The sequence below is a fragment of the Coffea arabica genome, chromosome 8e (genome assembly GCF_036785885.1).
Source record: "Coffea arabica cultivar ET-39 chromosome 8e, Coffea Arabica ET-39 HiFi, whole genome shotgun sequence".
In the NCBI taxonomy this organism is placed as follows: Eukaryota; Viridiplantae; Streptophyta; class Magnoliopsida; order Gentianales; family Rubiaceae; genus Coffea; species Coffea arabica.
Genome location: NC_092324.1, coordinates 51,586,915 through 51,603,018, shown reverse-complemented (window position 1 = coordinate 51,603,018; position 16,104 = coordinate 51,586,915). Strand labels below are relative to the sequence as shown.

At 36.2% G+C, this 16,104-nt stretch overlaps 2 protein-coding genes across 4 annotated transcripts; one reads left to right on the top strand and one right to left on the bottom strand.

Annotated features, from left to right (window-relative positions):
- Positions 1 to 112: 112 nt before the first annotated feature.
- Positions 113 to 4,328, bottom strand: LOC113703971 (uncharacterized). Of its 2 annotated transcripts, XM_072060628.1 has the most exons (7): positions 3,869 to 4,328; positions 2,716 to 2,843; positions 2,381 to 2,484; positions 2,162 to 2,249; positions 1,875 to 2,074; positions 1,514 to 1,778; positions 113 to 515 (listed from the first exon to the last, which is right to left on the bottom strand). In XM_072060628.1, the coding sequence occupies exons 1-6, from the start codon at positions 3,979 to 3,981 to the stop codon at positions 1,542 to 1,544; spliced, it is 870 nt and encodes a 289-aa protein (XP_071916729.1). In that variant the 5' UTR covers positions 3,982 to 4,328; the 3' UTR covers positions 113 to 515; positions 1,514 to 1,541. The 2 variants fall into 2 exon arrangements, with proteins under 2 accessions (XP_071916729.1, XP_027081329.1); XM_027225528.2 differs by lacking the exon at positions 113 to 515 and having other exon boundaries at positions 1,163 to 1,778.
- Positions 4,329 to 11,082: 6,754 nt separating this feature from the next.
- Positions 11,083 to 14,528, top strand: LOC113702984 (uncharacterized). Of its 2 annotated transcripts, XM_027224185.2 has the most exons (5): positions 11,205 to 11,573; positions 11,886 to 12,041; positions 12,905 to 12,976; positions 13,835 to 13,976; positions 14,116 to 14,330. In XM_027224185.2, the coding sequence occupies exons 1-5, from the start codon at positions 11,352 to 11,354 to the stop codon at positions 14,166 to 14,168; spliced, it is 645 nt and encodes a 214-aa protein (XP_027079986.1). In that variant the 5' UTR covers positions 11,205 to 11,351; the 3' UTR covers positions 14,169 to 14,330. The 2 variants fall into 2 exon arrangements, with proteins under 2 accessions (XP_027079985.1, XP_027079986.1); XM_027224184.2 differs by having other exon boundaries at positions 11,083 to 11,573; positions 13,835 to 14,528.
- Positions 14,529 to 16,104: the final 1,576 nt, after the last annotated feature.

The following is a 16,104-nucleotide window of genomic DNA, read 5'->3' as shown; positions in this document are numbered from 1 at the left end:
GGTTGCAAAGAACAAGCCAATAAGCGCAAATGTTTCATTGTAGCTACTGCAGTAAGAAGCTGAAATGAGACAGGGAAAAGCTCACCCATGTTGGATTTTACACATTCATAAAGAGGCAAAGAAGAACAGATAAATTTGAGGTCAAGTTCCTGAACATCTAAAGTAGCTACAACCTGCATCCATTGAGTGAATTTGGGCTCAAATTCTTTCATGAAACAGCATGAAATTCTCAAATAAGTTATGCTTTGATCTGAATAAAGCTGTAAAGACTGATCTACAGCTTCCAAAAACCTACACTTTACCCGATGGCTACCCATATCGTGAGAGCAATTAGGCCTAAACATGTCAAGGCAATCTAGGTGGAGTTCAGACATAACTTTGCAAACATTTTTCCACCTTCTTGACAAAATTCTTGTCCCAACGGCCTCTATCAGGTCCAAACGTGAAAGGACATCTGACAGCAAATCATCTGGCAGTCGACTGATACTATCCTCATTCGCAAGACCATCATCAGCCTGATTCAAAATTCCAAGCAGAACACAATGTACATGTTAGGAAAAAGAATCTATCAATACATCATACCCACTAGATAAACTAGCAAACATTATAATAACAAACTTTTTGTGATAAACAACTTATCCTTTCCAAAAATACACTTTCAAATTGCTTAACATAATAGAGCAACAATTACTTCTTTTCCAGAGGAAAACAATAAGATTTAGCAGATATGATTACAAATGCATTACTATGGGGCTGTTTCGCTCGCTTTACATTTAACAAAAAGGTGTTTAATCAGAATTAGCAAAAGATACTATTGGGAAGATTCAGGATTTCAGTTCTCAGTTCATTTGCCAATTACAAATAATCTAAAATGTAGACACAAAAGCAAACAAGAACATAGATGCTGGAAAATTAGAATCTAAAATCAGTTGAAAAGTCAATTGAGAACACCCCCCATTAACGTAACAAGAGTGCCCTGCCACTTTTTCCAATGCCAATGTTTGATTACGTCTTTACCCACTGGAAATCTTCATCCTTTCATTATTATTACAGAAAATATATCTCAATGTTCACAGAAAAGACACCCAGATTCAACTTGAATAGTTACAGTCTACTCAAGAGTTAAACCAAACTGTAATCAAGTTAAAACTAAAGACATAGATTAAACACAATTCACCAGGTTTTTCATCAGAATCTTAAAACTGTTATTACAGTCTAAGAAAGAGCAATTGAAAGTTTATCCTAACTAATAATGGTGGGTCACCTGGATTTTTTGACAACTCATACTTACCTGACCATTTTATTGAGTCAAACTAAAACTCAATTTTCACAAAACTTCTCAATAAGCACAATAAATTGGTCCCTATCAACCAAGTCTCTTTCAGTTTTTGAATGTATGTCCTATTATTACAGAATAGATTTTCTCTTCCATAATATTGATTCCTTGAGCAGCGCCATACTATAACTGTCCAAACAGCAGAACAAGCAAACATCTTTCTTGTGGAAGCAAGACCTATCAATATTTGCCCACTAATGGGTGGTCACCATAATGAAAATAATGGCCCTTTGACCAACTGTAATTTTTTAGTCTTGACTTCATTAATAGAATCTACAACAGCATCCATTGTCTTCTTGCCGTACTCCCCAACGTCACGCATCATTCTGTTTGCATTCCTCCCAGCAACAGACAGCATAAAAAAGGTTCCACCGATGGCAGCTGCATTCAGCAACAGCCTTGCCCATTCAACATGGAACCGCCTTTTTCCAGTAGAAGAAATCTGCATTTGGTACATGCAAAACAATGAATAAAACAATGGTACATGCAATACAAAGCAACAAGGAATAAAAAAAAACTGATGAAATGTGCAGCTGACCTGGTTAAGATCTTTCCTAATCGAAGTCTCCGTCGCCTTCATTTCTTTTATTATTTGTGTCTCCAGCTTCTCAATTCGCTCCAGGATAGCTTTCTCCACCTTTTCGATCGCATCAATATATTTCGTGTAATTGTCGAAGTGATCATCAACAGTTGGTTCAGCTTCAGCATTTTCTACCACATTAACTGCTTCTCGCTCAGCTGAAGACAGACAAAACAAAAGCATATAGACAAGAACAACAGTTTGGTGTAGCAGAACATATCTTAAAGGAGAATTGCTAGTCATACCTTTCAAATCAGGTTTCCTTTCCACCTTTGTCCGGTTTAATCTATTAACTATCTCATTTATTCGTTTCTCCACTTTGACGATACGAACCTAAAGCAGAACCAAGATCAGATATAGGTAAATTTTTTGTCTACCATCAACAGAGAATGGAACTTCATATCCTGAAGCACAAGGCACAATGAGAATCATACTCCAGCTATTTAAAAATAATATAGACTCACCATTTTTGAGTTGTGGAAACCAACATGGCCAACGTCCATGGAGGCAGTTTTTTTAAGATTATGCCATGGAGTATAAACAACATCAATATTGTTCACCTCATTTCCTGCCACATGACAATGTCAGGCTAATTGTGAATGAATAAGAGATTAAGAAAAGGAGATGTGTCCATATTTTCTCCCCATTCGATTAAATTTTTATACGTTACACACTCTCATTTATTCCTCAAAAACCGGGGCAAAATAAATTTCACCAGCTTTTGAAGCTGAAGACTAATTCCATTAAACAAAAAGAGTTTCTCTTTGAAACAGCACATAACAGGAAAATAAGAATTTACCTTCGATGGAATTTGCTTTGACTAATTGTGCACAATCTTCCAGTACACCTTCTGGTATATCATCAAATGTTTGGCCCTTGTGCAATCTCAGAAAGACATGGGCGGATGGCATTTCATCCACATGGAACCTGCAAGGCGACTTCAGGTTTTCAATAAGTGGCAAACAGGTATGAAAAACAATGCACTGAAACAAACGGCACATAACCTCCTTGCCCATCAAAAGACACATATATCCCTTGGGAAATCTATAGCATGACACCATGATTCACAGGTATAATAAAATTATGAAAGGAAAGGAAGTTCATGCACTTACTAGTTACACCTACCACCTAAGAACATATCAACTTAACTACAATTTCATGATTTCCTCAAACACATGGCTATGTCATTCTAAAATTGTAACAGAATAGTTGCTGGTAGACACTGTCCTGAATGCAACATTGTTGAGAAACAAACAGCTTAAAGCATTAAAGTGGTTAAATAAAGGACCAATACAATGGTTTCCTTCTTCACAAGTACTACTACTCATTTCTATCACTCATGTATGTCCACCTTGCCACCTCTAGCAGCTAAATTCAACAACTTCTACCAGAAGATGCTCCAATCTCAAAGAAAGTCACCAAAGACTCTTTTCTTTATCAGAACATGCCCAGTAAAGAATCTTTCTTTGTAAAATCGAACTTCTTTCTTTCACTATCCACCAATACTTTCTCAAACCACTAGGCTGACAAGAGCCTCATGTATCAAGATGGCCTTTTTACAGTCTAGACGAACTCCTTTTGCATTTACATATCCTTCTTCAAGTACTAACAAGCACAGGCGCAATACCTCATAAATCTAACCAATCATTTAGTAAAAAATAATTTAAATTATTTTAAATTTAGGTCCGAGAATTCAAGAACAAAATTAAATAGCCACTAATCTAAATCAACATTTTCCAGGAGACGTACTTTTTCAACCGATAACCAAAAACTCAACGGAGCACTAAAATTCTCAACTCAATACAATCTCAAAATACAAAATTAGATGCTAATAAACAACACGTAAAACATCAAGAAAACCATTTTACACTCCAAAATCCAAACAAAAATCTAAAATTTCACACAATGTATACGCTACCTAAATTAGAAAAAAGCTAGGGTTTGAGAATTACCAAACATCTTCAGGGAAGCCGTATTTGAAGAGCTCCTCGTTCTCGTGATTGTCGAGGCTCATGAAGATGGTGTAATCTCCGGCCTCAGGTCTCGCTTTGAAGTAGTACACCATTTTTGCTTCCTCCTTTTCCCCTTTTCTTTCCTTTCGTTTTTTTTCTTTTTGTGGTTAGCGGAGACTCGAGAGTTGAGAGTATAAGTGTCAGGTACCTGACCTGATCTTGGATGTCTGAAGGGAGAAATCAGAGAAATCAGGAATTGGGGAAATTAGGGAAAGGGTTTCAGACGAGGGAGAGAGAAGAGCAGAGGAGAGAAGGGAGGGAAAGTTGAGAAGAGAATGATTAATCATGCAATTGGCAGTGATTAACCATTCAATTGGAAAGGATTAAGAGATAAGAAGAAATGAGAGAAAGAGAGGGAGAATGCGAGAGAGAGAAGTTGAGAAAGAAAGAAACAGATTTCTGTTATTACTCTTGTGCCTTGCCAAGCAGTGGGCCCCGCTTTTATTACAGCGTCCGTGACTCAGCCACTAACTAACTAACTGACTTTTAAATCCCTATTTAATCAAAACGACAACGTTTGGCCCTCCCCAATTTACAATCCTGATTCAATTACCCGCCATCCAATGTTTTAAAAACCGGACCGTTAATTGAACCGGTGAAGTGAAAGGGTCGAGGTTTAATCGGTCGGACCGGTTCAATCTCGGTTCAATAAATTTTTTAAAAAATTATTTATATAAATGTATATGTACAAAATAAGACATGTAATGGATTAATTTAATACTTTATATGATGAAAGGTTTACTATTTTTTAATAACTTGGATTTTTTAAAAATAAAATTTTAAATTATAAGTTAAAACAAATAAATTTCATCTCGATTTCAATTATGTCTAAATCCAATCCAAAAATATCACAATATTTTGAAATTATACAAAATTCACGTCTATGAGAATTTAGATATTGTAAACTTAAATTTTAATTTACGTTTTAAAGATTGCAATTTAAAAAAGGAAGTTTAGAGTTCGAAGGAGGTCAAGAAAATCGAAAATAGAAATGTAAACTTGATAAGAAACAAAAAATGAGATAAAAGAGAGTGGTTGTAGCATTAAATAATTTGGGTTAAAAAAACCCAAAAAATAATTCTTTTTTAACTTTTTTCAATTTAATGGACAAAAACCAAATTAAAAGATGGAAGAAAACATCAATAAATTAAAAATAAAGAGATTTGATTAAAAAGGGAGTGACAAAAAAAAGATGATAGAGAAAGAGAGAGAGTTGAAAATTAAAAAGAAAGAGCCATGAGAGTATGAGATTTTGTAAGAAAAATAGAAAAAAGAAATATAAGTGTTTGCTTTATATAAATAAGTTATCAAAAAAAACTAATAAGATGTGATGGTGCAACAGTTAATACATTGGTCTTCTATTACAAAGGTCTTGACTCTTGAGTTCGAATCTTGATAACTGCATTTTACAAAAAAAAAAAAAAGAGGAAGGTTGAAAACCGGTTCAATAGCGGTTCAATCGCGATTTTTACGGTTCGACCGGTTCTTGACCGGTTTTCTGACAAAGTCAACTATGGCATTGAACCGGACCGGTGCCATGGCCGGTTCACGGTTCAACCGGTCGAACCGGCCGGCCTGGTCCGATTTTCAAAACATTGCCGCCATCCTAACAAACCACTTCCCACCAATTAGGGCTGCAAACGAATCGAGCCACTCGCGAGCGGCTCGAGTCAAACTCGAGTCGAGCTCGATATTAATCGAGCTCGAGCCGGCTCGAGTCAAACTCGAGCTCGAACTCGAGCTCAGAATATTAAGCCCGGCTCGCGAGCTTGAATATATATAATTTTTTTTTATTTTTATTTTTATTTAATAATAAAATTACGTATATTATATATATTTTTTATTTTTTATTTTCATAGTGAAATTACGTATATAACCTTAATATTTTATTATTTATTCAGAAAAAATATTATTTTATTTATTTTTTTAAAAATAAAATAATTATTTTTTATTTTTTTCGAGCTCGAGCTCGAAAATTGCCAGCTCGTCGAGCTCGAATTTGGAAAAATTTAGTCGAGACTCGGCTCGATTAACTCAAAACTCGACTCGACTCGGCTCGTTTGCAACCCTACCACCAATTGCATGAGTACAAATAGACAAGCTAACCGACTAAATAATTTCTTATTTGGCTATCAAAACGACGCCGTTCCACTTAAGCCCTAATTTCATCTGATTTCAAGCCATTACGACGCCGTCTTACTTATGCGTTGTTTCCTTCCTTTTACTTATACAAATTGCTTAAAACGGTGACGTAGCACTCCCAATTCCTGACAATAAGGGTTATTATGTTAGGACCGAAGGCTCTAATGACCGGAATATTCACCGGAATCCGAGAGTAAAGGGTCTGAAAAGGGAAGAGAGAGAGAGAGAAAGAGGGAGAGAGAAAAGGAGAGAGAACATGACAGAAGAAAGGAAAGAAAAAAACAGATTAACCAATTTGGTATTAATTGCTTAACAGAATTGCTGTTACAAGCTAGGGTTTTATGCAAATATCTGTAACTAACTACAATTAATGACCAACGGACAGCTTTAAGTAGGACGACACCGTTTCGTGCATCCTTCAGTGTATTTGGCTAAACGCAAGCTTTATTGAATAAAACGACACTACTCCTAAATCAGTTCCTGACATATTATCACTTTACCCTCTTAGGGCCGCAAACGAATCGAGCTCGAGCTGGCTTGAGTCGAAATCGAGCTCAAAATATTAAACCGGCTCGCGAGTTCGAATATATATATAATATTATTTTTTTTTAAATTTTAAGTATATATATTTTTAATTTTAAGTATATATATTTTTATTTTCTTATTTTAATAGTAAAATTACATATATATTCTTAATATTTTATTATTTATTAGGAAAAAAATATTATTTTATTTATTTTTTTAAAAATAAAATATTTATTTTTTATTTTTTTTCAAGTTCGAACTCGAGTTCGAGTTCGAACTTGGTAAAATTTAGTCGAGACTCGGCTTGATTAGCAAAAAACTTGACTCGACTCAATTCGTTTGTAGCCCTAACCCTCTACAACCAATGTTTTGAAAACCGGACCGGACCGGCCGGTTCGACCGGTTGAACCGCGAACCGGCCATGGCACCGGTCCGGTTCAATGACATTGTTGACTTTGCTAGAAAACCGGTCAAAGACCGGTTGAACCGTGAAAACCGCCGAACCGGATTGAACCGGCGGTTTTTCGGTTTTCAGCATTCCCTCTTTTTTTTTTTTTTTTTTAAAGTTTTGCAAAATGCAGCTATCAAGATTCGAACCAAGACCTTTGTAATAAAAGACCAATGTATTAACCGTTGCACCGTCACATCTTATTAGTTTTTTTTGATAACTTATTTATATAAAGCAAACACTCATATTTTTTTTTCCCTTTTTCTTACAAAATCTCATCCCCTCATGGCTCTTTCTTTTTAATTTTCAACTCTCTCTCTTTCTCTCTCTATTCTCTTTTCTTTTGTCACTCCCTTTTTAATCAAACCTCTTTATTTTTAATTTATTGATGTTTTCTTCCATCTTTTCATTTTGTTTTTGTCCATTAAATTGAAAAAAGTTAAAAAAGAATTTTTTTTAACCCAAATTATTTAATGCCACAACCACTCACTTTTATCTTATTTTTTGTTTCTTATCAAGTTTACATTTCTATTTTCAATTTTCTTGACTTCCTTCGAACTCTAAATTTTCTTTTTTAAATTGCAATCTCTAAATTCCAAAACGTAAATTAAAATTTAAGTTCATAATATCTAAATTCTCAGAGACATGAATTTTGTATAATTTCAAAATATTGTGATATTTTGGGGTTGGATTTAGATATAATTGAAATTGAGATGAAATTTATTTGTTTTAACTTATAATTTAAAAAATTTATTTTTAAAAATCCAAGTTATTAAAAAATAGTAAACTTTTCATCATATAAAATATTAAATTAGTCCATTACATGTCTTATTTTGTACATATATATATTTATATAAATTATTTTTTAAAAAATTCATTGAACCGAGGTTGAACCGGTCCGATCGGTTGAATCTCGACCCTTTCACTTCACTGGTTCAATTAACGGTCCGATTTTTAAAACATTGTCTACAACTAGAGAGAGAAGGCTAGGGTTTCGAAATTTGCTTCCTCCTTTCCCCCTTTACTTTCCTTTCATTTTTTTTTTTTGTGGTTAGCGGTGACTCGAGAGTTGAGAGTATAAGGGTTATTATTACGTTACCCCCTTAAACTATATCACTACTATCAGTTTACCCCCTAACATTATCTTTTAGTCACTTTACCCCCATAAGTAATTCAACTCAACATGTTAATAATTTTTGGACAAAAATACCCTTTTATTTTGTAGCATTACTACATTGTTATTATCGCTTTATTCATTTAGATTATAGTGATACAATCACTTTCCTAACATTATTTTCTAGGCATTTTACCTCATCATTAATCTAACTAGTATGGTTAAAAAAATTTAAATATATTTACCTTTTATATATATAATTAAAAATAAAAATTGGAATAGTTATTTTTCCTTTTTTTCGCTTTAAGAAATAAAAAAAATATAAAAATAACAGGATTTTCTCAAATTTTTTTCACACTTATTAATACTAGGAAAAGAAAAAGAGATAAAAAAGAAGAAGAAAGAAAATTAGATTTTGCAAAGAAAGAAAATAAAGAAAAGTCTAACATTATCATATTACATTAAAGTTGTCGGGATTAGGATTGGAATTTGTTAGTAAATAGAAAAGTAAAATAATTTTAAAAAAATAAAAATATTTAATTCTTTCTTATTTGTAATTTTTTTAAAAAAAATTGAGCTATCTTCCTCTTCCCCTTCCCCTCTCCATCTTTCTATTCTTTTTTGATATTAATAAGATTGTCAAGAAAAAAGAAATTAATACTTTGACTTTTTTCTTGATACTAAAAATGAGAAGAGTCAGTCTAAATTTTTTATTATTTTATTATAAAAAGAGGAGGGTATTTTCTTTTAAAATTTTTTAACTTGCTAAGTTGATTTAATGGTAGAATAAATTGCCTAAAAATAACTCTAGGGGGTAAATTAATAATGAAACTATAGTTTATGGGGATAAAGTGATAATATTTTTAATGGTTAAATATGTCTTTTCACTTTAATTAACAAACTCTGTTAAGTTTGGCAACTAGTTTTGGGGGTAAAGTGACTAAAAAATAATGTTAAGGGAGAAATTGATAATGGTATCAAACGTTAATAGGGTAAAATGATAATAACCTAGAGTATAAATTGGTATGGTATAGGTTGAGTTTTTATTCGGAGAAATTGGGTTCGGTTTTTGCTGACTCTGTGACACGTCAGGTATGGGTGGCTTCATGAGCCCCCGCTCTACCGTACAACGATATTTGCATGTGGTACAACACTTGTTTTTGGCTTTGTACTCCTTGTTGAGTGTCGAGTATTTCGTATTTTCAATGCACGCCCAAAAGTTAAACATGTAGTGTTAAATCTTTTTGCTAAACAAGTCTTTTTCACAAAAGGGAGGACAATAAATACATGGAGCAAATTATCCGGTTGGCCATTGAACTTTTGCCATCGTCGAGTTTTGGTCACTCAACTATTAAAAGTCTAGTTTTAGCCACTCAAATATATAAAGTTAAGATACGAGACCATTCTGTTAGATTTAGCCGTTAAATTCCACGATACTCCGTTCACGCGGTTTTCAAGACGAAAGGTAGGGTTAATTTAGGAATTCAACATAGCATTCAATACTTCTTTCAAAAATTGTCGTTCTTCTTCCTGCCCCTCTTCAAATCTTCATCAGACCCTTTTCATCCACCGTAGGCATCACTCCGTCAACGCCACCAGTAGATTTCCGAGCGTCAAATTCTTCGCTGTACATGCAAATGCCAAGACCACCATCCCGGAGAAGTCGTTCTACTTTAAAAGCCAAAGGGGTAATTTTATACCCTGCGTCAAAACCTTTGTGGGGTATCTAGAAATTGTTATGGGAGCTCGGCAGCATAATCTATAATGGCAGATAGATCTGAAGATTGAGCGGTGCCCACCTGAATTATTAAGGCCTACACTTGTACCTTTTTACGGTGGACTGGGAAAGAAATGTGTACAAGTTTCAAGGTACTAAGCTTCTGCATCTGCCTTTTCCATTCTTGTTTCTTCCATCTGGACTTTGGATGTGGCTACCGGTGCAAGGAGGGGCATGGATAAAGCTTGAAATCAGTTTCCTGTCTGGAAAATGCTTGTTGAAAATTAGGATAATTCAGGAAGAATAAAATGAAGGATTTGGCCAGAATTAGAATTATTTTTGTCTTTTAACCTTTCTGATCTAATTCTGATTAGAATTTTTCCAAACCTTTCCGATCAATTCTGATTAAACTGCATCTTGGGTTGCAATAGTATCTTCCAAGGATAAAAATGATTTCTCGATTTCTCCACCATGCTAATGGACCAACGACCTGTCTGTATGGAAAGGCGAGTCGAGTGGTTGGAAAAGGAAAAAAAAAAGTGAAAACTAGGGTAGTCCATGTAGCAGATGCGAAAGAGTTCATGGGCTTGAGCTCCAAATATTTTACTGCATTATGTCGATCCCCGGGACCAGATCGCCGGAGCTCCGCTCTCCAAGTGGACTTCTTCCATTTCCTTCTCTCTCGTAGTTTCTCGAGCACTCGTTTATACAATAAGAAGAAGAAGTACTACGTTGAACTTCCTAAATTAACCCTATCTTTCGTCTTGAAAATCGCGCAAACGGACAAATCGACGAACTTAACGGCTAAACCTAACAGAATGATCTCGTATCTTAACTTTGTATATTTGAGTGGCCAAAACTAGACTTTTAATAGTTTGATGACCAAAACTCGACGATGGCAAAAGTTAATGGCTAACTAGATAATTTGCTCTAAATACATGGATCAAATCAACAATCTACCTAAGTTTGTCCTGCATAAATATTTTAGACCAATCCTTTTTCCTTCTTGCTTTTTCTTGGACACAAAGCCCCAAGAAAAACTGTGAAAAAAAATACTGGTCCAACCAAAAAATAAACCAATTATTTATTGTGAAGCACGGGGGTGACTGGTGAGATCGGACTTTCCTGGTACCCTCCCAAGTGAGAAACCACGAATTTAATTCACCACGTTTTAATTATACCACCTACTTCCATATTCCACCCGGGCGAGCCCTTCCCTTGCTTTCCCCACCAAAATCCTATAGATTCTCCCACTTCCCTCCGGCGCCAGCCGTCGAAAACGTCAACTTGGACACCACAATTAGAATAGTATATACCAGAAACAACCCACCCAACACCCCCCCGCCCTCCGCCCCCCCACCTCCCCAAAAAAAAAAAAACTCGACGAAACCAAAAAAAAAAAAGGATCAAAACTGACCGGTCATCAATAGGGTTTTCTTCATCATTGAACTACACTGATAGAAATGCATAGAGCCCCATGTGTTCAATCGCTAATGCCCCCTCTTCTAGATTAAGGGCTTTTCCTCCTCCTCCGATTAATCTTATGCTCAGCTCCACTTCTTTGAATTGCCCCAAAACTTTCCCCCGAAGACCTCTCCGTTCCATTCCAGCCCCTCCATTTTTTAGGGCTTCTAAATTGAACCCAAATATCAAATCTGTAGCTGGACTTACTCATACCTTCAGACCCTCCTGTACGAAGGTAATTTATCATAGAAATCTAATCCTGATGATGTCTGGGTACCTAAAAAGTAGGTTTCTTCTGGGGTGATAATTACTAGTAGTTGGGTTTCTTTAGCTTGATGGGTTGTAAGGGTTGGATGCATTATATCTGCATTTATATGAACTTACTAAGTAATCTAGCATGAAAATCCGACATTTGCTTTTCCTTTATTTTGTTCTTTGCATTACTGTACATTTTTGTGTGCGTTTCTGTTTATGCATACGCGTGTTTTGGATTCTTGGCATATGTATTACGTGATTAGGATTTTGTTGCATATGGAAATTCTTGCAGAAGTGGAAAATATCGTGCTTCAGGCATGAGGAATGTTCTTCAGCGGGAATCAATCGAGAGTCTCTTGGGGAGGAGAGTCGACATGAAGATTTGCGGAAAACAGAAGTTGAAAAGCCAAGTACTGGGAAAAGAAGTTGGATATCAAGTCTTGGAGAGGTAATACTAACTCCATTTCTATTTCCCAATAATGTTGTCAATAGGATTCCATTTTGGTAATTAGTGATACAATGAGGTAAACCTATGTGCAAATGATATATCAAGTGGCATTATGAAATCTATTGGATGGGTACTATTGCCTTTATGCAATACTGCCTTGCTAACTGGATTTCACTATACTTATTAGCTTTGGTATTTAGTGGTAGATGAGGTAGAACTGTGTGCATTTGATGTATTGAGTTGCGTTACTGTATCTCCTTAGTTTGCCATTAAATAATCGTTCATAATGGGATTGCAGACTAGTGCTTCTTTTTGATAATTAGTGGTGGTTGAGGTGAACTTGTTATCTATGATATACAGAGTAGCACTATTAGCAACCTGTTCTTTATCATGTTGAGAATCCGAAATTGTCTGCTTTGTGTGTGTGTGTGTATGTTTTTTTTTAAAAAAAAAACTTTGGCTAGCACCTATTAAAGATTACAAGAGGCAACTTCTAACTTTGTCACGTCTTTGTCTTCTGCATAAGTTGACTCTTATTGTCATTCTGTAGTTTACGTGGTGATGACTGCACATTGTTTTGGATGCTTCCTTGGTTGGCAGAGCAGACTAAGGAAAAGAAAATTTTACAGATTGCAACTTCTTTTTAAGATTTTGGATTTCAAGGTTTCATTTCTATGTAGTAATACTGTTGCATGGCAATGCAAACAGTTTATGCCTTTTGTTTTCCCTTGACTACTAACTACAGAGACTTTCTTAGTTATTTTTATCTTCTTGGATGTGACATTTCAATTAAACAGATTGGCTTATCTTGGAAATACTATTATTTTTTTGATGCTTTTCTCATGAACTCCTTACTATTTCAGTGGGTAGATGCTGTGTTAAGAGTGATTGGAAAACCGTGGACTGTACCATGGACAGCAGAGACCATCCTACAGGTGAGGCTTTCATTGTGATGGCATATTACATCTTCTTGAGATCCCAAATTATGTGTTTGCAGACTTCCCAGGAATCTGGCGCACTTGGAGAGCAAAAAGTTTAGAAAAATTTCTTATGTGGAGAATATCTTTACTTCAAAAATTATAATTTAAAGACAGATTTGAGAACTTTAATATATATGACTAGTTGGAAAGTATGTGTGCCATTGCTTTTTGGGATATATGCTTCTTGCAAAGCCTTTTGACTTTGCAAAAAGGAGTAGGCAGATAATCTTCGATGTATGGAACCTTGCAAACTCTCCTTTACTGGCGAAATGCCATTGAATGTTTTATCCACTTGTGTAGTGGAAGAATATCATTCGTGAGACTTCCAAACTGTAGGGTCTAAAAAGGGCTGAAAGTTGTCGCAGCCTTCCTACTCATGCAGAGTAGTTGTACCATACATCAAACCAGTGGTACATCAATTTCTCTAACTGCCATATTTAATTCTCGCTCACTCCTTCATATTGTGTCCTCACATCATGTTCATGTTTCAGCCTGCCTTATTCCCTGAAACCTTGTTGACCAAATGTAGTTTAACTTGAATTCTGGGCTTTATCATTAAGTACACTTTTTAGCTTTGGTTGAACTAGCCTTGCATCACATTCTTCTGAAGAACATAAAATTTCCAACTTCCACTTGTTAATTGATTTTCTTTCCTCAATACTGCTGTTCAGTCTCCATTTTAATGACACACATATTTGACGAATATGATTAAGCTCTGATGCAAGTTTTACTAGTGACAATAGTGAATGGGATATTTTCTTTTGGTGACCGAGAGTAAATCATCTCTCATCAAGATCCGCTATGGTGATTCAGGTTACACTCCTCTGGGTTGTCTCATTCTGGTTCGTAGGTTCTTGGATGATTCCGTTTGGAGCGCATATGGTGGGATTCAACAAGGAATCACTAACTTATAGAGGGCAAGCTTTGTTCAGCCTTTTGACTGATGTGACTGAAGGTCTTGCTGGAATTTTAATTCTTCATCGTTGTCTGTCTAGATTTCGCCCACTTCCATCAGATTGGTTTAAATTTAGCCTCAAAGGGAAGTGGCTGTTGGATGTTGTTCTGGGATGCTTGATGTTTCCATTGGTTAACAGGCTGTCACAGTTCAACCTTGATTTATTGCCTGTTCTGCCTTCAACTCCTGTAACTCTATCAACTGTGGAGCAGTCAATCATGGCACGAGATCCGGTGGCAATGGGGTTGTACGCATTGGTACTTGTTGTGTGTGCTCCGTTGTGGGAAGAAATTGTGTTTCGTGGTTTCCTTCTGCCTTCCTTGACTAAATACATGCCCGTCTGGTGTTCAGTCCTAATGAGTTCTGTTGCTTTTGCTTTAGCACATTTTAATGTACAGAGAATGTTGCCACTAATTTTTCTAGGGGTTGTGATGGGTGTAATTTATGCACGGTCTAGGAGTCTACTACCATCAATTCTCTTGCATAGTTTGTGGAATGGGTTTGTATTCTTAGATTTGATGAAATAAAATTTCATGTCTTCAATTTATATCACTCTCTGTCTCACTCTCATATTGAATTGAGCACAGAATGAGGATTGTTTTGTTTCTTTGGGCTTTGAAGAGTTAATTTGGGTGCTACTGCTGAAAAGCAGATTATGCGATATGTATGCGGGTTGTATTACAAATAGGGACGCTGTTATATGCCAGCTTGTGAAGATCAGGAGAATGTGAATCGAAGCCGGCGTACTAAAAATTTTGGACAGGCTAAAACTGCTATGGCAATTACTACAGTAGCTGACTAATTAAGAAAACACCATAGAATTGAGCGAGAGGGATGAAATGGAGGCAGTGTCATTGATTCGTTCGTTCGCATGGGGCGGACTTAGCTAAGAAGGTAAGAAGAAACTTGTCAGAAGTGGGATTTGAACCCACACCCCCTCTCACAAGCATGGCGCCTTGGACCACTCGGCCATCTTGACAGCAACGGATTGTGGTGACACTAACTTTATGAAAGAATCGCATCCAACATCTCCTTGTCGTCCCTCCCTACTCGGTTGTGCATTCCAGTAGCCATTCAGTTTACAGCTTCTTGTCGATCCGCATTTAATTTATTGTTAATTAGCTTGTCAAATTCTACCTGTCAAGGAACAAAAATTGGTAGCATTATACTACAAAGAGATGAAACCGCCAATGGTTTTTGGCCCTGAAATTCCTTTCAAACTCAATATGCATGTATACAAGTCAAAATTCAAGAATTCATCATTTACAGCCCAAGGCACGCATAGCACTTTTACATTACGTGTGGAACCGTGCCTGTTGTGAGAGTATCCAATATAATATACCTTGACGTCGCTTATGCATTGTCAAACAGTAGAAGTGACCAACTGGGGTTGGGCCAAGTGGTAAGCAGCTTGGTTCCGCTTAAGCAGGTCTCGGGTTCGAAACCTGGTGTATGCAGCTACCCTTGTTGGGAGACTCACCCACCATAGCCAGGTGTGCGACCCGGGTCGACCAACGGATTAGTCAGGGCAAAGCCCTGGATACCGTGGCAGGCAACCAAAAAAAAACAGTAGAAGTGAACAAAATTTATCTTTTTGCGTTGCTTTTCAACCAAAAAAAAAAAAAGAAGAGAATGTAGTCGTGACTTGTGACTCCAGGATAGAACTGCAAACGAGTCAATTTGAAATTGTTAATGTGCGAGCTCATCGAGTAAAAAAAAAAAAATGAAACTAGAGGTCGACTCGATTTAAGAAAAGAAAAATTCAAACTTGATTTGTTTCTGACTCGCGAGTTTGGCTCAATTTCTAGCTCGAGATGTCAGCTTAATATTTTGGCTCGCAAGGAGTTCGAAATCAGCTCGATTTTAATTGATATAGGAGCATTTTTCAACTCCAGCTTTTCGAGCGGCTCTTTGAGTAATCGAGTCTAACAAATAGATACTCGAATTCGACTCAAATGTTTTAACACTCGGCTGGAGCTCAGTGCTTGGTGCAGCCCTACTCCAGGAGCAGTGCAAGATGGAAGGCCAGCCTAGGGAATCTGCAATTGTCAATCTATCGCGTGCGTGATTCGTTGATGCAGCTGGTTCAATAGCCTTCTAGCGTCGAATGGTTACAGTATATTTGCAT